The sequence below is a fragment of the Crinia signifera genome, chromosome 1 (assembly GCF_055691185.1).
Source record: "Crinia signifera chromosome 1, ASM5569118v1, whole genome shotgun sequence".
Lineage (NCBI taxonomy): Eukaryota > Metazoa > Chordata > Amphibia > Anura > Myobatrachidae > Crinia > Crinia signifera.
Window position 1 is genome coordinate 177,273,191 of NC_139217.1, and position 21,363 is coordinate 177,294,553.

A 21,363-nucleotide genomic window follows, 5' to 3' on the forward strand; every position below is an offset into this window, starting at 1 on the left:
TCTTGCATCAACTACACGGACCCTCATCTCCAGCGCCAATGGATCAAATGTCAGCATAGCATGCGTGGGCAGCACAGTGGAAGACTTCCTCTCTGCGCCGTATACTCACTGTGACACGGCATTTCCTCCGTGCCGCGTGATGCCACAACCCTTCTGCCCGCCTCCTCTGCTGCAGAAGTCTGTCTCTTGGTGTAAAGTCCCAGGCCAGGGCAGGCAAAGGTTCAAGAGCTTCGTAATGGCATCCACCCCGACTGACTTTTATCAACATGGATTGGCAGCCTAGAGCAGTGTCAGACATAGCATACATCCAAGGTTCCCCACACTGTGCACATATTGCCCCAGCCTGCACACTCTACCACTACCTGGCTAGCAGCAGCAGGGCAAAACAGTGCTATGACTCGCGGGTGGAAAGGGGGCAGGGCCTAAAATATGCACCATCACTAGATTTGAGGTAAAATATGCAATAACCAGTGAGAATGGGCAAAATATGCAAATGCATATGCAAATATGCAAATGCATATAATCCTGTCTCTAGTGATTAGCATGAATGCAGTAGCAGGCAGAGAGGGGTGGTGGATGTTAGAACATCCCGCCCATAGAGAGAGATAAAGTACCAATCAAACAGCTGCTGACTTATTTTACAGACTGTTAGAAAAAATGGCAGCTAGAAGCTGATTGGTTGGAACTTTGGGCCTTATTCTAGTTCACTCTTTCTGACAAAATCCTTCTTAGATGGACAAAACCATGTGCACTGCAGGTGGGGCAGATGTTACTTGTGCAGAGAGAATTAGATTTGGGTGGGGTTTTACTTCAAAGTGAGATCTATATTGCAGTGTAAAAATAAAGCAGTCAGTATTTACCCTGCACAGAAACAAAATAACCCAAATCTAATTCTCTCTGCACATTTTACATCTGCCCCCCCTGCAGTGCACATGGGCCCTTATTCTGATCGGTGCGGCCAGATCCGATTATGCGGCCAGGACCGTGCGTGCGAAACCCCGCCTTCCATATGGATCGCCAACTCCGTCCGTACGCGGTAAGAAGCTGGCCGAACGGACCGCACGTGTATTTTTCACGTAATACGCCTCCTCCATCTCAGGGAACCTCCCCCATCATTCGATGGTCACAGGACCGAGTGCTCCACCAGCTCCCGCAACCTCAGACCACACGGACATTTTTCCGTGCAAAAGCAGGGATCTGGGCGGGCAGCTGACATCCGGGGATGTCATATGTCCGCCCCCTACACGTGCGTCACGGCCGCATTACCATGCGTACGCCCAGCGTTTGCATGGGAACGCCCATGAAACGCGGGGCGTATGCATATGGTAATGAGCCCAAATAGCCCTTCACGCCCCTCTCCACCCCCTGTTCGGAGTGTTCACATATCATGCGGGATTTGGCCGTACGCCCCGCTCGCACATACGCAGAGACGCCTCTGCACATGCGCAGACACAAAACATCGGCGGCCCGAACACACGCGGATATATCCGCACCGACCAGAATAAGGGCCATGGTTTTGTCCACCTAAGAAGGATTTTGTCAGAAAGAGTGAACTAGAATAAGGCCCTTTATCTCCAAAATGTGATAGATACCTCCTCCCCCACAATTATGGATTGCAGATGGGGTGTTTCGGTCACAGAAATGTAACAACTTTATATGTGTTTAAAATTAGTTGGTGTGGATTATACTCCCATTTTTTTATATTTAATTAGTAGTTACTGCCATCTTATTTTGCACAGCACCCTCCCATGTCTCTATAGGTGGCTTTGATCAGAGCAACATGGCTACTAACAATTTAATTTACAGTATGGTAAGACCCACATTAAAATTGTAAAGTTTTAGTGTAGCTTCCCTCCTGAACGAGGTCACATTACTGTAGTAAATGGGAATCACAGTTTAATAAATATGTGCAGTAAGAACCTAATGCTTATTCTAAAAGTATTTTTGCAGAGTTCAACAGTTAATCCTATATAATGAAAGGTTAACACCTCCGCACTTCTAGGGGAATTCAAGTGCTGAGCACCCCGGCGGCCATTAGGTTACACCTGACGGTGCAATTCAAGTGTTGCTAAATTCGGGCACATACAGCTGCCGGTTCTGACATTACTGTTATGTTCTTCCATCTTTTTGAGGGGCTGGTAACTAGTTACTATATGATTGTCTTGGTGGCAAAAGTGTGCACCTGAATTTTGCATAATGTCCATCGTCCAGCATGTTTCTGGGCACAGTTGCAGTTGTAGCTATCTCAGACAAAATAAAACCTATTGTCCAGACCAGAGATTTCTTGTGGATACAATTACTTTATGCTTAACATGTTTACTACAGGATAAATATGTTGACGAATAATTCCATTGTACTATGTAGGCTGCACTATATTCAGTTTTATAGTCCGTATAAATAAATGAAGATAGATTTCATTCATTTGCATGTAGAAATATCACAGCATCTATGTCTTTTTTTTTTTTTTTTTTACCTGACATCCTTCTTGGAATTTCTGTGGAGTAATCCAATCTTCCAGCATTCTCAGAATGGAGGCCCCCTAGACAACATAAATCATTTACATTTACAATATGAACTGTTACTTTTCTTGTCGGCACCTACAATTACAGTATCTAGGATAGAATTTATTGCATTCTAGTATATATATATTATACTTTGAGGAATATTCAATTGGCAAAATAAATCATAAACATCATAATCAAATAAAAATCAAAGCAAATTATAAAAAAAAATCTTGCACAGGGTTTGGGTATGTGTTTGGTTATTTTTCATGCAGTTCTCAATTTTTCGACCACCTCCAGAGCATGTTAAATTTTTGTTAAAATCCATGTTAAAGAAAATTGTTAGGACCCCATTAACATTAATGGAGCACTCAACTATACTCCCCTAACCCTGCTACCCCTCCCCACACACAGTATTACTGCATGCTTAATTTAAAGAACAAATCTCCCCTCCTGTGGGATTTTGCCGTGGGTATCAGGAGCGTGCAATCCGTCAACATTTACCACGTGTTTGGAATGTCACAAGTTTTCATTTTGATATACGTCACCAAGTCTAATGTGCCACTTTTTCTGTGAACAAAACTTTTTCTGTGAACAAAACTTTTCCTGCTTAGAACTTTCTCCATGATACATTGCTTTATTCTCTTTTGAGTAGACCTTGTAGAGATCTTAACCAATCCAGAACCCTTTCCAATTGAGGATATTATTGTGGCTACACTGGACTATTATAAAGCGTGTGGAAGGTATTGACTCTATTATATGACTCAAATCTAAGCAACGTTTCTTTTACATTACATTTTTGAGTAGCTTGAGTATTGTTTACAGTTGGATGGTTTTTCAGATGGTCATGTGAAAGTTGGAGCTAAAACCTGTGGTTATGCTGGGCAGGGTAGCCGAAAGGCAATTAGGCCCCGGTAACATTTTGGGGGCGTGGCCTAGTTGCGGGAGGCATGGTCCACTTCCCACGATTAGGCCATGCCCCCAAAACGTTTAGGGGGGGGGGGGTGAAAACACACGAGGGGAAAGTGTTATTGTTGCCCCCCCCCCCCCCTCAGCAGCAGCACATACCTATAGCATGTGCTGTGCTGACAGAAGGCTCTCTGAAAGCATGAGCTCTCACGCTGTCAGTTAGACTCTCATGCTGAGCCTGCTTGTGTACTTGTACTTGTGTGCTGCTGCCTGGGAGAGACAGAGGGGGAAGGGGGGGGGGTCAGACCAGGGCCCTCGTCTGGCCCATCCAGAAAGCCTGAAATCGCTAGAAGTGCTGCCTAGAGTCCTGCTCTACTGCTCTTCCTATGTAGGAAATATGCTTTACACCACACTTTCTCAAACTCGGTCCTCAGGACCCCACACAGCGCATGTTTTGCAGGTCTCCTCACAGAATCCCTAGTGAAATAATTAGCGTTACCTGTGGGTTTTTTTTAAATGCGGCAATGAGTAATGAGTGCACCTGCCGGGTGACCTTGAAAACATGAACTGTGTGGGAACCTGAGGACCGAATTTGAGAACCCCTGCTCCACACGAATGCAGAATTTACTTCCTCCAGCTGCAGCAGTCCCCTGAGAGTAACACAGCAGTCTACAGTATCTCTACATGCTATATTTGTGTGGGTAGAGATCAGTGACGTGCGGTGAGGTTAGTGACAGGTGAGGCAGGTGCTTTTGCACAATGGGAATGCGTACCGCCAGTGCCCTAACTAGACATTTTGGTACCCTGCACCGGAAAGGGAATTGGTGCCCCCCCATAGTGAAAACAATTTAAGTGTGTGGCTTCATGGGGAAGGGATGTAGCCACATAATTGTAATGTAATGCCCCTAACACATTATGCCGCACCCTGTAATGCCCATATCACATTATGCCACACACCATAATGCCCCTATCACATTATGCCACACACCCTAATGCCCCTATCACATTATGCCACACACCGTAATGCCCATATCACATTATGCCACACACCGTAATGCCCGTATCACATTATGATTTACCATTTTTAGGCTTGAATGTGGCTGGACCTGTTCCTCCAGATGTGTGGTTTCCTGGCATCAGCACTCCTCACAAGGTGATGTGTAGAGGTAGGTTAGGTAGTCAGCCGGGGACAGCAATGCAGTATCGCCGGGTCAGCTCCTCACCTGCCTACAACAGCCATGACAGAAGCTGCAGGTGCACTGAGCCCCATCACCCTGGCTTCCAGTGCTTTTGAGTGAGCCAGAGCTTGGTAAGAGTCCCTAAAGCAGGGACCAAAGGAGAAATTGGAAGGACGGGCACTGCAGGGTTACCCAGCGGGGAGGGAGGGGAAGGACGGGCACTGCAGGGTTCTCCAGTGGGGCTAGAGGGGAAGGACAGCAGGGTTCCCCAGCGAGGAGGGAGGGGGAGGATGGCCTCTGCAGGTTTCCTCAGCGCGGAGGGAGTTGAAGGACGGGGACTGCAGGGTTCCCCAGCGGGGGAGGGAGGGGAAGGACGGCCGCTGTCTAGTTCCCCAGCGCCGCTGTCTGTCATAGCTTGACAGAAGCAGCGGCAAGCACCAGCACAGAAACAGGGACAAGCGGGGGAGGGAGGGGAAGGACGGCCGCTGTATAGTTACCCAGCGCCGCTGTCTAGTTCCCCAGCGCCGCTGTCTGTCATAGCTTGACAGAAGCAGCGGCAAGCACCAGCACAGAAACAGGGACAAGCGGGGGAGGGAGGGGAAGGACGGCCGCTGTATAGTTACCCAGCACCGCTGTCTAGTTCCCCAGCGCCGCTGTCTGTCATAGCTTGACAGAAGCAGCGGCAAGCACCAGCACAGAAACAGGGACAAGCGGGGGAGGGAGGGGAAGGACGGCCGCTGTATAGTTACCCAGCGCCGCTGTCTAGTTCCCCAGCGCCGCTGTCTGTCATAGCTTGACAGAAGCAGCGGCAAGCACCAGCACAGAAACAGGGACAAGCGAGGGAGGGGAGTGGCGGCGCTGCAGGGTTCCCATCGCTGCCACCACCAGCATTACATTTATTAAGCAGGGATAACCGTAGAGGGAGGGAGGGCAAGGGCAGGCACTGCAGGGTTCTGCCAGCACCACACGTTCCCACTCAGTGACAGCGGATACAGGCTGTCAGTGTGTGACAGCCTAATCCGCTGTCCTATCACATCTGCCTCAGTGACTTCCCTGTCACTGAGGCAGATGTGTAGATGCCGCTTCCCCATTGATTTTCAATGGGCTTTGTAGCTACTTTTTCTCCCCATGGCTTAGCCTTGCCCCCTGCTGCTGACAGTTTTTAATGGTCAGCGTGAGGCACAGCTCCCGCTGCCTTACAGCCTCCCCACACAGTGTCTCACCTCATAATTTATTGCGAAAAATACAAATAAGATATTTATTACACAGTATATGTGTTATAAATATCTTTTTATGTTTTTTTTATCAATTATTACAGGGGAGGCACTGCCTCCCCTGACTGCACGTCCCTGGTAGAGATCAGCTGCAGCAGGGGAGAGTGAAGATCAGTCCCCACTGTCACCCACACTCAGCTCTGCAAATAGGTGATGGCCTACCACAAAGGGGTTATAATGGGGGGGGGGGGGGGGTGATGCACACAGTTTGTTTGGCTGGTGGGATGAGGGAGATATCAAATATGTGTGTGTGTGTGTGTGTGTGTGTGTGTATGTGTGTAACACGAGGGGGGGGGGGGGGCTAAATAGTGAGAGCTCAATGACGTTGGAAGTAAGGTTAGGAGCTGTGCCCCAGGTATATTTTACAAGTAGGGGGTGGGGATGATGGATACAGGGGTGGGGTGTGGGTTTCAAAACCCTAAGAATGTATTTTTTAATATATATTTTTAAAAACACATTTTAGACTTTTTCAAATAAAAAAACAGCAACAATTTCTTGTCCGCTTTAGAATGTTTGCTATCTCCTCCCCACGCTATAATACAGATCTCTAGGAATGTAGCTTTTATTGGTAACATTTGTTTGTAAAGATAAAGAAAAATAAATGAGATTAATTAAATCCAACCTTATTGTACGAAATGGCATCAAAAACAGATGTGATCTCTGCTGGAGTTGAGACACTGACAATGATTGGGTGGGAGGACAATAACGCATCATCTTTCATTACAGGTAACAGGTCATCAGTTATAATCCGGTCAATCTGCAAAATAAAGTGCTCTCATGATTACAGTTTCCTTTTGTCTGGATATTAATAAATTAGACAATTATAGTAATTGAGTAACATAGTTTATTATAGTCTAAAGGAGAATAAAAGTAGCCATGAGACGAGAGTAAAATACTTTCATGTGACCTAAAAGTGAACTAAATGAGACACAGTGCAGTAAGGGGGTTATTCTGGTTGATTCGCAAGGCTGCGAATCCGCAGTCTTGCGAGTACCCCAAACCCTGACCTTACAAAGGAACCCAAGGTAACCTCAGCAAGGCCTTTCTCACATTAGCTTATGTTAATGTTCATGAGTCCACCATCAGGACGACACTGAACAACAATGGTGTGCATGGCAGGATCGCAAGGAGCAAGTCGCTGCTCTCCATAAATAACATTGCTGCCCATCTGCAGTTTGCTAAAGATCACCTGGACAAGCCAGACGGCTATTGAAACAATGTTTTATGGCATTTCATGGAAGGGTACTTGTTTCCTATCTGGGCGCCCACTAAGTTAATTGCGCACCATGCTATTCTCCGTAGTGAAATCTGATCGCATCGCATCGTACACATACACGATATTGAACGATGCGATGCGATGCGATCCGATTCGATTTCCCATAGGAAACAATGTTAAATGGATCAATTTACCCAAATCAGCATAGGGAAGAATGGTAAATGGGCCAGAAACCCCCAAAAAACCCACAGAGCAGTGGAATGTCCCCCCAAAAGCAGTTTACTCCACCCCGCCATCAACGTGAACCCGAAGCGTGGCGAGCGCAGCGAGCCTGCGAGGGGCGGCGGTACGCGTCCTCCGACCTTTTCATGCCCTACTATCCACTAGGGCGTGGAGTGAGAATAGAATAGTGTGGCGAGCGCAGCGAGCCACCGAGCCCGAAGCGTGGCGAGCGCAGCGAGCCCCGCGAGGGGACGCGGATACCTTCACAGGTAAACGCGTCCCTTCGCGGGCTTCCCAGGTGTCCGCGTCGCCATGGACACCTGTGAAGCCCGCGAGGGGACGCGTATAACTGTGAAGGTATCCGCGTCCCCTCGCGGGGCTCGCTGCGCTCGCCACGCTTCGGGCTCGGTGGCTCGCTGCGCTCGCCACACTATTCTATTCTCACTCCACGCCCTAGTGGATAGTAGGGCATGAAAAGGTCGGAGGACGCGTACCGCCGCCCCTCGCGGGCTCGCTGCGCTCGCCACGCTTCGGGTTCACGTTGATGGCGGGGTGGCGTCAACTACTTTTGGGGGGACATTTCAATGTTCAGGGGTGTTTTTGGCCCATTTACTATTGTTCCTATTATAATTTGGCTAAATTGAGCCATTTCACATTGTTTCCTATGGGAAATCGGATCGCATCGCATCGTTCAATATCGTGTATGTGTACGATGCGATGCGATCCGATTTCAGTACGGTGCCGTACGTAGAAAACCTAGGCGCCCAGATAGGAAACAAGTACCCATGGAAGGAAACCCAATAACATAACAGAGTTGTAAATTCCTCCAAACCGATCACCAATTACCCAGGGGAAAACGCAGGATTTGCAAGGGGGGTTTCCAAAGAGGGGTGGTGAGATGCATGGGGTTGAGAATCAGTATATACCTGGTCCATTAAACAAGTGTAACTAGATACAAAAATTATATACATAATATCTGGGTGTGGTATGACTGGCCGGCAGTCGTGATCTCGGTGGTCAGTAAAATGATATCGGAATCCCGGCCGATGGTACTCCAACAGAAGGGCAATCACAAAAAAGCCACTTGCAGGCTCTGTGGCTCACTGCGCTCGCCACAAGTTCTATTCTGCCTTTAGGGGGTCAGTGTGACAGACACTAGAGGTGCAAGAGTACCTGTAGTGTGTCCTCTCTGTGATTTTATCGGTGTTCTAGTGTTGCAACGTTGATGTGATATTAGCAAATTATTCTGTCCAGCATATATATATATATATATATATATATATATATATAGAAGTACCAACTCACACGACATTCCTATGAATGGGGTGCAAACAGCACCCACTTCCCATGTTGGGGTGCAGTGGCCTGTGACCACACACTCTAGTAAATACAAACACAGGGGGCCCATATAAATATATACATATATATATATAGGATCCGTCGGGACCGGCATTACCCGTTGCTAGATGGGAACAATTGGGCCCTGGTGCCTTCCCAGTTGCATGGGAGCGTACACATCAATCACAAAGAAGGCGGCACTCAGAGACGGTATAAAGGTGAAACCTAAACAGGTTTATTTGTAGTGCGGCAACGTTTCGGGGCTGACCCCCTTTCTCAAGCCAAAAAACAACAAGTCTTGTTGTTTTTTGGCTTGAGAAAGGGGGTCAGCCCCGAAACGTTGTCGCACTACAAATAAACCTGTTTAGGTTTCACCTTTATACCGTCTCTGAGTGCCGCCTTCTTTGTGATTGACATATATATATATATATATATATATATACACACACACACAGACAGACACTGTATTTACATATATACATGAATTAAATAAAGCTCTTACAAGTGCCTCTAGACTGGGCAGCAGCAGCAGTGTCAACTACTTGGAGTGAGGACTGGACAGAGCCATGCAGCCATGTTCTTTTGGCAGGTTATTTGTTTTCTTCAAAAGCCGAGATTTGTGGGTGTTTAAAAAGGGGGTGGGGCTAATCCCATGGGGCAGGGCTTAATTGTGGGTCATGGCAGTGGGTTAAGAACCATTTAAAACATTTTTTCGTCTGTCGGGGGGGGGGGTGGTGTTCTGGGTATTTAGAATCCCCCCCCCCCCCCCCCCTGCGTGCGCCACTGTTACCGGAAATGTTTATATGCTGCACAAGGGGTTCAAACCAGATACTGAAAGCAAGAGGTTGCCAAACATTTGCCACTCCCACATATGTTATACTGGATCATTTTCCTCAATTAAAAAAAAAAAAGAAGCTTGTCTTATTTTATTTTTTTTGGGGGGGGGGGGGGGGGGGGGGGGCTTTCTTTATCTACTCTTAAGACTTCTGTGAAACTAGTTAGTTTTAGGCCAGATTTCAACAGTAATAAAGAATATAAGATTTTTCCTCCTAATCATGTGCAACTGGCATCTGACAGTTGAGTAAATACAGTGAACCAAAAGAAAAAACAAAAACACATAAATATATTATGTTGTGTTTTTATTTTATTCTATATGGTCTACTTCCTAAAACCAACTTACCATTCCCCAACTGGGTTCCGCAGAATTCACTCCAGAAAATTCAAAGAAGCTGGCAAAGCCTTCATTTAGCCACAAGTCATCCCACCAATCCATTGTCACTATGTTTCCAAACCACTGAAATCAACATAACAGAGAACTCCTTAAACTCTTAATTTAAATTAGATGTAGGTGATAAGTACAAACAGAACAAACTTAGGTACTTGATTAGTTTCACGGCGGCAGCGGCCGTGCGTCTGAGTCCCCTTGCGGGGCTCGCTTTGCTCGCCCACGCTGCGGGCTCGGTAGCTCGCTGCGCTCGCCACGCTATCTAAAATTATCTCTATGCCAACGTGGATAGTAAGGGTATGAACTATCTTCATTGGCATAGAGTTCATTTACCTTATTTTTGATAGTTTAGTGAGCGCAGCAGCCGGAAGTTCACGGCGGCCATACTGCCACCGTGAAACTTAACAAGTACCTAAGCTTAATATTGCGTACCTACTCAAGGAAAGTTTTAAAGAAGGATGGTTAGAAAAGGGAAGAGGGAGTATTATAAGGAGGAGATTGTAGAACAATCAAAAATTGTGTAGAACATCTAAGAAGGATGATGAATAGGTTAGGTACCAGGATATAATTAATTGGAAAAACTGAGGTCCAGCATATGCTGGTTTAAGAAATTATATCTGGCCTGTTATTCAGATGTGAATTTCCCTATGCATTCAGTGTGCTAGGTGCAGTTCTTAACTGCTGACGGGGATAGGGATCTATTTGCTTCCCATGATTTGCAATGTTTGACTTAACAGCTGCCAGTATAAGTAAAATCAGTTTTGTAGAGTGCATGGGTAAGGATTAGGGAAGATATGATAAACATGAGTCTTAAGAAGTAGACCTTTCCCTGATGGAATTATGAACACTATGATTCCTATAAAGTACAAGGATATCTTGAGACAATGAGACCCTGGACCAAATGTAATAGGATGTGGGAAACAGAAAGTGAGAGATTTTGGGAGAGTTTTCCCATTTTTTTAAAGCAGCAATCATTTACTCTAAAAAAACAGGTTGATTTTGCCATGTAATGTATTACTGCTTTAAAAAAAAAAAGGGAAAACTCTTCCAAAATCTCTCACTTTCAGATTCTCACACCCTATTACATTTGGGTGACATCTGTGGTAGAAATACATTTGTGTGTGAGAGTCGAACCACTTGGTGATCTGACAACACATGTAATGATTGGTAAGGTTTATGCACAAATGGTCTTGTGTATACACACTTACCAAATGATCTGCACAATATGTTTTGACAGAAGAGCCATTTGGATATTCAATGGAGTCTGTGGCCAATCTATCACATGGCTGGCTGGACACAAAGGCAGATATACCAATATGATATATTTATAATATACAGTATCAGCATTTGCTGTGCTGCAGGGTTGACTTGATATGTCTGTCAACAACGTCGTTCACAGATATTTGTTCACACAAGCCGATGGTCCAGGAAACCGATTGATCGACAGTTGTACGAACGATATATCAGCAAGTGTATACCCAGCCTTAGATACAAGTCTACATAATGTCCTATGTGTGTAGTAGCACAAATGAGGCCTACCCTAGTGTATGGGGAATGCATGTGACAAGACTAACATCATGGTGTGAGAAGCAGAATAGATGTGAGAAAAAAAACAAATGGAAGTGGAAAGCCATTGACTCAAAGTTACATAGTTCTCAGGCTGCTCTCAAACCTATGCAGAAAGCTATATCAAACAAATGGTTCAATATGGAAATATGGAACAAAAGTTACATATCCAATTTGTTTTACATGTTATGCAGTTTTACATACCTGATGTACAAGCTCATGTGCAATTACAGATGCCACTCTCTGCTTATTGGATGTTGCAGATTCATTAATGTCGTAAAGTAGATTAGTCTCTCTGTATGTGATTAATCCCCAGTTCTCCATTGCTCCAGTGCCAAAATCAGGTATTGCTATTTGATCTACATCACAAAAGTAACATAAAATAAATCCAGAGCAAAGAACATACAATGACAAAATAAACAACAAATACAAAAACCAGAAACACAGAAAAAATAGAATGTTCCCCGGGCACTGATAATGGGTGTTCTATAGGATCGTCTCCTTCTTAGGTCCCCCTCTCAACAGTGGATTGACCCCAAAAAGGGGTCAATTTTTTCTGTGTTAATGACAAAATAAAGGCTATACAACACAAAACCAGAGTTATATTATTGGGCAGACTTCCACTGCAGGTAATATCAGAAGAGGAACAAGAAAGAATGTATCCTAACACTAATGTAAATCCAATGCCATAATGTGGGGATCAATATACACACAGCTGCTGCTCACATAAAGCTGAGGTGCTGATTTCCAAAACTTATGAAAACCGAACAAATAAAAAACAAATCAAGCACTGATGTATAAAAATAAGGATTTAATGTAAAACCAAATGCACGTATTAAAATATAATATACAATATATTGCAATCAACAACATAAAACCAGTAAGACTACGGCCCTTATCCTAGTCAAAAAGCCATGCTGCGAATTTTACAGCGCTGCGTGTGGATTAAACGTTGCCTACTGCAAACAGCCATTTGAAACAAATCCGGTGAGGTCAGCTGCCCGCCCCTGGGCAGCCACGTCACTGCCAATTTCCATGGGAACACCCCATCGCCACCACCACACGCCCACCACCCGCACTGGTAGGTGCCCAGCCGCTCGCTCGCACCAAGTGTATACACATGCACAGAAATGCGCATGTGCAGTAGCAAAACATAACTCCCCGTGTGAAAATAAGGCCCTACATCCAATGTCAGAAAAACACAATGGCCCTCATTTTGGTTTGATAACTCCCCTGCTCATTTGCACTGGGGAGCGACGTTTATCTACTGTGCAGGCATATACACTTTTATTCGCATGTGCAGCCGCTTTGTGCGAGCGGGCAAGGTGAATTGATTATCCGCTGGCCCCTTCACATGTAGCAGTGCGGGCGAGGGGCGTGGGGTGGCGGCCACGGGTAGAGTCCATGGAAACGCCTAGCGTTTCATGCCCATTCCCATGGAAATACGGCGGTGATGCGGGTGCCACGGGCGGTGAGCTGACATCAAAGGAAGTCAGCTGCCCGTCCTTTTCCCTTACAGAGGGGCCACAGATCTAAGACACAGAGTTTCTTAGTTCTGCAAGCGCTAGATAAATCATTCGATGGTCGGCGACCATTGTATGAGTTCTGCCCCACAAGCAATCTGCGAATGGATGTTTATGCAAAACATCCATTTGCATGAGTTTAGGGAGATTTGCGGTGTGTGTGGCAGGTAGACCTACGTGCGGGCGGAGTTTAGATGGCCCGCAAAGCTGCAAATTTGCCTATTGTCAGATCCAGGGGTTCTTGTGTTCCTGGCTGAGACTGTAGTGGGCCAGTGGTAGAAGTGGAGAACTGGAACCTAGGAGGTTTAATGTAACGTGGATGCATATACTGGAGAGATAGAGTTTGATTGAGAGAGCATGAACACAGAGGGCACAGCTAGTACAGAGGCGGCTGGCAGATACCCAGAACAGAGATGCGGAGTATAACCTACTGTCATGGCAGTCCTCTCCAGGGAAACCTGGAAATTGTTTGAAGAAAAAATTGTAAAAAAAAAAAAAAAGACAAAATAGCTAAAAACATTTGACCACGTCCACCTGCTTCTGCCAACACATTTCAATCCACTAGGGATCTATCTTAAGGAGTCTTAAGAAAGATCCCTAGTTTTACAAATCTTCAAACAATTGCCATCATCGTGGAGATTGTGCACACAGCATAAAGGGAAGGCAGAGTCTCTGCTAAAAACCGGGACCACAGTATTAGCTGGGAGACAAAGCACTCAATGTGAGTTCAGACAACTGACAGCATGGCTGACACAAATTCAGAAGCATGGCTGGACACAGGAGGTCCCTCCTGATCTTGCGGAGTATTCAGGACAGCAATTGAATTGGAGGGAATAAGTATATCTGCTGGTATGACCAAGGCGTCGACCGTGCGTCCACCTCTGATGCCTGAGGGTCCCTGGTCCTGGTACAGTAAAGCTGCAGCTTCTTTTTGAGCCAGGACACCATCAGATCTATGTCCGGAGAATCCCACCAGTCCATGATCAGCTGGAACACCTGTGGGTGGAGACCCCAATCTCCCAGGTGTAGGTTGTGGCAACTGAGAGAGTCTGCCTCCCAGTTTTCCACGCCTGGAATGAAAATGGGCACTATAGACCTTGTGTGCTTTTCTGCCCAGTGGAGGATCGTGGAGACCTCCTGCATGCAGGCCCTGCTTCTTATCCCTCCTTGACGAATGACGAATGACATACGCTACAGCCGTAGCATTGCCAGACTCCACCTGAATCTACTGATTTAGGAGCAGATGGGAGGCCTGAATCAGAGCCTTTTAAATCGCCTGAAGTTCCAGGAAGTTGATTGGAAGGAGAGACTCGTAGCGTGACCACCTGCCCTGAAACTGTACACCTTGGATTACAGCTCCCCAGTCTCTTAGGCTCGCATCCGTCATTAAAAGGACCCAATTTTGGATCCCAAACTGTCATCCCTCCAACAGGTGAGATGACTGAAGCCACCATGCCAGAGAAACTCTGGTTTGAGGGGATAGCTGTATCAGCCAATGCATGTGCAGGTGGGAGCTTAACCATTTGCACAGGAGATCCAATTGAAAACTCCTGGCATGGAAACACCTGTATTGGATGGCCTCGGAGGATGTCCCCAACTTTCCCAACAGGCAAATACAGAGATGTACTGAGACTTGGTTCGAAGTCTCTAGGTAGGCAGCAGGTGAGACTTCTGATCATTTAGAAGCCACCCGTGTTGGGAGAACAGCTGAGTGGTCCAAGAAATGCTTGCTGACAGCTGTTCCCTAGAGCCCCACCTTTATGAGGAGATTGTCCAGGTAAGGGATTACTTTGATCCCCTGCAGCCATAGCATCAGCATCATCCATTACCTTTGGGAACACCCTTGGTGCTGTGGACAGCCCGAAAGGCAGGGCATAGAACTGGTAATGATCCTCCAGCAGGGCATACCGCAGGTATGCCTGATGGGGCGGCCAGATCGGGATGTGCAGGTACGCATCCCTGATAGCCAGAGAAGCCAGAAACTCCCCCTTTTCCAGGCCAGAGATTATCGCACTCAAGGACTCCATTCTGAACTTGAACACTTTTAGGGCGGGATGTATTAAAATACATCGCCGCCCTTCGCGGCCCCCCCGCCACGATGCCGCCGCATATGTACTAACATATGCGGCTGGCATCGCGATGCGGGGACGGAGGCCCCCCGCGATACCTGGGATGTGGTGTGCGGGGGGTCTCCGTCACCTCTCTGCCCCCTCCTGCATCCCTCACGCCGGGGACAGCTAAGCAAGCTGTCCCCGGCGCCTCCTCCTCCCCCCTGCAGCCGGAAGGACGTCCGGCTGCGTCACTAGGGGGAGGAAGGACCTGGACCAGGTAAGAGAGGGAGGGGGAGAGGGGGGTCGGCGGGTTTTTCGGCGGAGGCGTCGGGCGGCGAATAGAAGCCCATAGGCTTCTATAGGGTATCGCCACCCAAAGGTGGCGATACCCTACACTGCGGTGACGTGGCGGCCGGGTAATAGTACATAGGAAAATGCGGTAAAACAGGGGTTTTACCGCATTTTCCCTTTAGTACATCTCGCCCTTAGATACGGATTCAGTGATTTGGGGTCAGAATTGGGCGTACCGAGCCGTCAGGCTTCGGTACTACGAATAGGTTTGAGTAATAATCCAGACCTCTTTGGAGAGCAGGAAACAGGACAACGACCCTGGTCCAAAGCAAGCTTTGTAACGCCACTAGTACCGTATCCAGAGTAACCTGGGAAACCGGCAGACCTGACATGAAAAATCTGCGAGGCGGGCAAGTGCTTAACTCCAGTTTGTATCCCTGGGAAATGACATACCGTACCCAGGAATCCTGGCAGGAAAGATGCCAGACATCATCGAAGAACAGCAACTGTGCCCCCACCTCTAGTTCCCCCAGGGACTGAGTTATGGCATCAGGCTGAAGATTTGGAGAAGGCAGAGCAAGTACTCTGCTCCTGGAAGTTGGCTGCGGTGGGTCTACGCTGTTTTACCCTACCGCCCCTGGCGGTATTGGAGGCACCCCTGGGCTTGCTCCGAAACCTGCCCCCATAAAAGGACTGCAAGAGGGGTTCGGATTGGCATCCCTAGTACAGATAATGCAGCAGTAACAGCAGCAACTATGAAATGGGGAGAACCCCAGCTACAACCACATGCCTGTCTTTCTCTGGTGGGAGAGCTTTTTTTCAGTGTTACAGTATATTTACCACACAGAATAACTAGGAAAATGACCAGGGCAGCACTATCCAGCTGTTTGTCTGTAATTCCCAACCACTTAATATTTTCAGTAACAATTGGGGGTAAGTTTAATAGAAGCATGAAGCGTACAAGAGGCGAGATTCATCATAAAGCAAAAAGCAACCAAACCTCCAAAAATGCAGTTTTCTAAGGTTTTGCCATGCTCTGCATATGCACCAAGCCCAGAATACAATAGGTTCCAGGGGCTGGATGATGCCATAGTCGAAGGGTAACCAAGGCTGCCCACTGTTCCTGATTAGAATCTCTGCAACTTTACTATTAATAAGTACGAATGTACTGTCAATTTCCAGTGCAATTTGATTAATAAAGTTCTGGATCGCTTCAATCGAATTGGATTTGCAAATATTCTTATTATCCAATAAGATAGCGATGACAAGTAGGGTGTGCAAACATATATATGTATGTATGTATGTATCTTTGTGTATTGTTCCCTGAGGACGAGGGAGACTCCGAAAGCTATTGGCGTGAATACAGAATCTGTTCGATTAGTTTTTACAATAGGAATTTTTTTTAGTGGAGTGGGAATATTTAAATTGGTATCTTATGATCTGGGGATGCATTTCATTTGGACACATCAGGCGCGGACACCTGTGAAGCCTGCGAGGGGACGCGGATACCTGTGAAGGTATCCGCGTCCGCTCGCCACGCTTCGGGCTCGGTGGCTCGCTGCGCTCGCCACACTTTCTATTCTCAACTCCACGCCGACGTGGATAGTGGGGGTATGATAGGGTATGTTAGGGCATTGATGGGTGAAAGTTTAGTGTTCCGGACGGGCAAAGTTACATTGCAGGATAGAGTTAAATGGGGGGGGGGGGGGTTCAGGCTGCAGTAGATTTATGTTTAGGCAGTGGGGGGGGGGGGATAGATAGATAGATCTATGTAAACATTTGTGTAACTAAGGATCATAAAAAGGCCAGATTGCTAACAGGCAATCAAATATTTTTTTAGGGGGTGTAGATGTGAAAGCATCGTGGGCATCGCAAGGTAAAAAATTGCGTCGGTCGCATCGCATGTGACCAAAAAATCGCATGCGATGCGACCAACGCGATTACCGCGATTTCACATAGGGAACAATGTTAAATGGCCCAATTGACCCGATTTTACATAGGGAACAATGTTAAATGGCCCACAGAGGCCAAATAGCCACCCTCAAGTGTGAAATGGCCCCCCCAATTGTTAACGCCAGCCCACGATCAACGTCAACCCGAAGCGTGGCGAGCGCAGCGAGCCCGCGAGGGGCGGCGGCACGCGTCCTACGACCTTTTCATACCCCCACTATCCACGTCGGCGTGGAGTTGAGAATAGAAAGTGTGGCGAGCCCAAAGCGTGGCGAGCGCAGCGAGCCCTGCGAGGGGACGCGGACACCTGTGAAGGTATCCGCGTCCGCTCGCCACGCTTCGGGCTCGGTGGCTCGCTGCGCTCGCCACACTTTCTATTCTCAACTCCACGCCGACAAGGATAGTGGGGGTATGAAAAGGTCGTAGGACGCGTACCGCCGCCGCTCGCCATGCTTCGGGTTGACGTTGATCGTGGGGTGGCGTTAACAATTGGGGGGGCCATTTCACACTTGAGGGTGGCTATTTGGCCTCTGTGGGCCATTTAACATTGTTCCCTATGTAAAATCGGGTCAATTGCGCCATTTAACATTGTACCCTATGTGAAATCGCGGTAATCGCGTCGGTCGCATCGCATTCGATTTTTGGTCGCATGCGATGCGACCGACGCGATTTACATTTTAACATGTATTTCTATGTAAAATCGCGTTCATCGCATCGCATGCCATTATAATGGATTGCGATGTACATGCGATGCCCACAATGGGCGCCCTTCTAGGTAAAGAGTACCCATTTTTTTTTACTGCCAAAGAAAATGTAGGAAAGACAAAAAAAATTGGGACCTGTTACATATTGGGAGAAAATGATCAATAATGAGCACTGCAGCCAAGTTTACTAAATGCATCTGGTGTTTGGTTGCCAAAAGTTGTGCGCTTACAGATCAGGGACAGAACCTCATCCTAAGTGGTATCATCCAATTGACAATGCTCAGACCTCAAGGGGAAGTCCACATCTGCTACACACTCTAGTTATACAGCACTGTGTATGCAGTTAATTATCTAATTGTACATATTATTGCACTATTTGATTATATCATTTCACATTATTTTAAAGATTAATTTAAAATCTGCTGTTTAAAGAAAAAAAAATGGCTACTAATACTCTGATGCTCAATTAAAATAATGTTATACACAATACAGCAGGATGCACTTTGATATTCCTGTATAATATACATACCAAGCTTTGGAAGAGAATAGTTCATATCAAAATACTCTTCAAAAAAGTCAAAAACGACGTTTGTGATATTTGCGGCATACTCTGCTGTATCTCGCTGCAGTGGTTGCACATAAATCCTCAGCTGCAATCAGGAAAAGGGGATTTGTTTGCAAATGCAATGTTTGAGAATTGCTGAGCAATAATGTTAACATTTTACAGAGAAGTATGATTAATAAATCAGCCTTATGACTGAAATGAAGAAAGGAAAGAGTGGTTCGGTGTGCCTGTGTTGCGTTCCAAATTAAACTTTCTCTACTGTCTGTCCAATTTCGAACTGTTTTAATATTGCACAACGTCATATTCACCTTATTGGTGAGTTTTTGCACTAACTTTTTTCTGGAATCCTCCTTTCCATGAGTCTCCTTACCACATTTGGTGACATTATTTACATATTTACATTTTTTTGGGTGGCAGATTTATAACTGAGAAAAAGATTATACATTTGGACACTTTGGAGGTGATGTAATAGTCTGCAAGAAGCAGGAAGAGCGAGACTTTCTGCAAGTTCTGATATGTAATAGTGTCCTAATTCCCCAGAGGTGCGGGGTGTTAGCCAAACCTGGACTTTTTTTTAAAGTCGCAATTATTTACAAGCCAAAACCATGCATTGTAAACGACTGGCGCTCTTAAAAAATGTCTTGTTTTTTTAAAGCGGCAATCATATTCAAGGTAAAACTAGGTTGGCTTTGCATGTAAATGATTGCCACTTTAACAAAAAACCTTGAGAATGCACAATAAGTCTTGCACTTCCTGCTTCTTGCAAGCTACAAAGAGACTATCTACAGCTGCCAATTTACACAATTTAACTACATTTAAAGATAACTCTAGCAACACAATGTGCCCACCAGATACTTTAAACACTATATACAGTACTATTTTAAATGCTATAGAAATTCTATTGTTAAGAGGGGGGGGGGGGGGGCGTATAGCAATTGCAAACTTACAATTGTGCTGTGACCTACAGCAATCAATCATCAATTAACTTTAGTTAGAAGACAGTGAAAACAAAGTTCTTGTTAGTAGTTGTGGGTTATGGTATATTTGTTCCAAACCAATGTGCAACCAGTCCCACTAAGGATTGAATGCTCAAAAGGCAGCACAGCTGATGCCCTGGCAGCATATATGCCCAGCTTGTGGAATGCATTGAGAAGGGCCAGGAACACAAAAGGTGCACACACACTGTACAATTTTTTTGACCAATTTCGTTAATTGTGGTCCTTCTGAACGATATTGGTCAAAATATCTTTTAGTGTTTATGCGCCGAACGACGATGCCCATACCCGCCAGTTGTTCATCAAGATTGTTCGTCAAGTGTGCATGCAGCTCAATTTGGATATCTTTAAAAAAAAACTATAAACTGTAGCTAGATTGTTCGTCTTTCGTCAACATCTTTCTTCCAGGACACTGGTACTAGGTAAATTGGTCATCAATGTCTTTCAATAAAATTGGTCAAAAAGATTGTACAGTGTGACTTAAGGATACACCTGGAGCCCAGATTCCTTCCCCAAGCTTACTCTTGTTTGCAGTGCACGATGTCATGACAACAGAACCATGCTGAAGGTGAAAAGTCAAAAGTATAGTACTGCTAGTAAATAAGTCTCAATATCATAAAGTATTTTTACTTTGTTTTTAACAGTGGGATAGCGACAAAACACAGCAAATTTTTTTTTACAGCAATGGTAATCAGGATGTGACCAATTAACTACACATTCTCTCCGCATAATATGATTGTGATGAGCAATAATAACCAAAAAAAAAAAAAGTGCCAAGACTTCCAATCTTTCTGATCATACCATTTGGGGAAAGGAGCTAGCAACAAATCAACCTCCCTTCCACCCCTTCCTCTCGCTCAAGAGATCCATAGATCAGTACCCTCGGAAACTTTGAATACATACAATGAGCAACACAATTGCATCCAGCGTGTTAATTGTAGAGCAAAGCTTCTGGCTGCGTGATCTTTGTATTCAAACATATGTAATTTGCATTTTTATTTAAAAGCTAGTTACAAGTAGAATCTTGTGTTTTGTTTTGTAACATTTCCTGACACAGATGACACAAACATTTCTTATTTTATGCATAACTGACATACGATATTATAAGCTGTTTTCCTGTAATGACTAAAGAAGTTCACGGAATAGATGCCCATGATTTTTCTGATTATGTTCAAACTTTTTTCCCAAACTAACAGCATGTGACTGAATGACTAATGTCATAACAGAGTTCATCCCAGTACAAGATGGAACAATATAACCAGAGAAAATGCTCTATTCATTTATAATTATATGTAATGAATAATCCATACAGTTTAATACTTACAGGAATCCCCCGTTTTGAAGTTCGTTCTATGTATGTAAATTGATGGACAGCAAAGGCAACCAAATACGTGCTCATGGGAACTGACTTCTGGAATACAGTTTTGGTCCACCCATTTCCTAAGTCAATAGAGTGCTGAGGAGAATGCAAACATTATATTATATGAACTTGAACTAAAATGAGTTCACTGCAAAATATAGAACAGTATATAGAATTTACAGAGTGGCCAAAATAGTATGAACACCAGGTAATTTGACACAAAGGGGGAAATTTACTAAAGGAAATTTGTAAAAAATAGGTGTATTTGTATCCAGAAATACACTTATTTTTGACATTTACTATCCCGAAAATACGGCAATTCGTAGTCGTATTGATGTGCTATCAATACGAATACGAATTTCAGTATTTTCGGGATAGTAAATGTCAAAAATAAGTGTATTTGTAGATACAAATACACCTATTTTTTACAAATTTCCTTTAGTAAATTTCCCCCAAAGTAACTACTGTGCAAAATAATGTTGATAAAGGTTGTCT

The 21,363-nt window shown here is 45.4% G+C and overlaps 1 protein-coding gene across 1 annotated transcript in view; it reads right to left on the reverse strand.

Moving 5' to 3' along the window:
• The window catches only part of ENPEP (glutamyl aminopeptidase), a 66,088-nt gene that overhangs the window by 25,455 nt on the left and 19,270 nt on the right, over nt 1–21,363 (reverse strand). Inside the window, exons 3-8 of the mRNA XM_083178062.1 lie at nt 20,833–20,964; nt 18,478–18,598; nt 11,634–11,788; nt 9,819–9,932; nt 6,485–6,619; nt 2,474–2,539 (exon numbers count right to left, since the gene is read on the reverse strand). Coding sequence (XP_083034188.1) covers nt 2,474–2,539; nt 6,485–6,619; nt 9,819–9,932; nt 11,634–11,788; nt 18,478–18,598; nt 20,833–20,964 — 723 coding nt within the window. The remainder of the gene's footprint in view (nt 1–2,473; nt 2,540–6,484; nt 6,620–9,818; nt 9,933–11,633; nt 11,789–18,477; nt 18,599–20,832; nt 20,965–21,363) is intronic.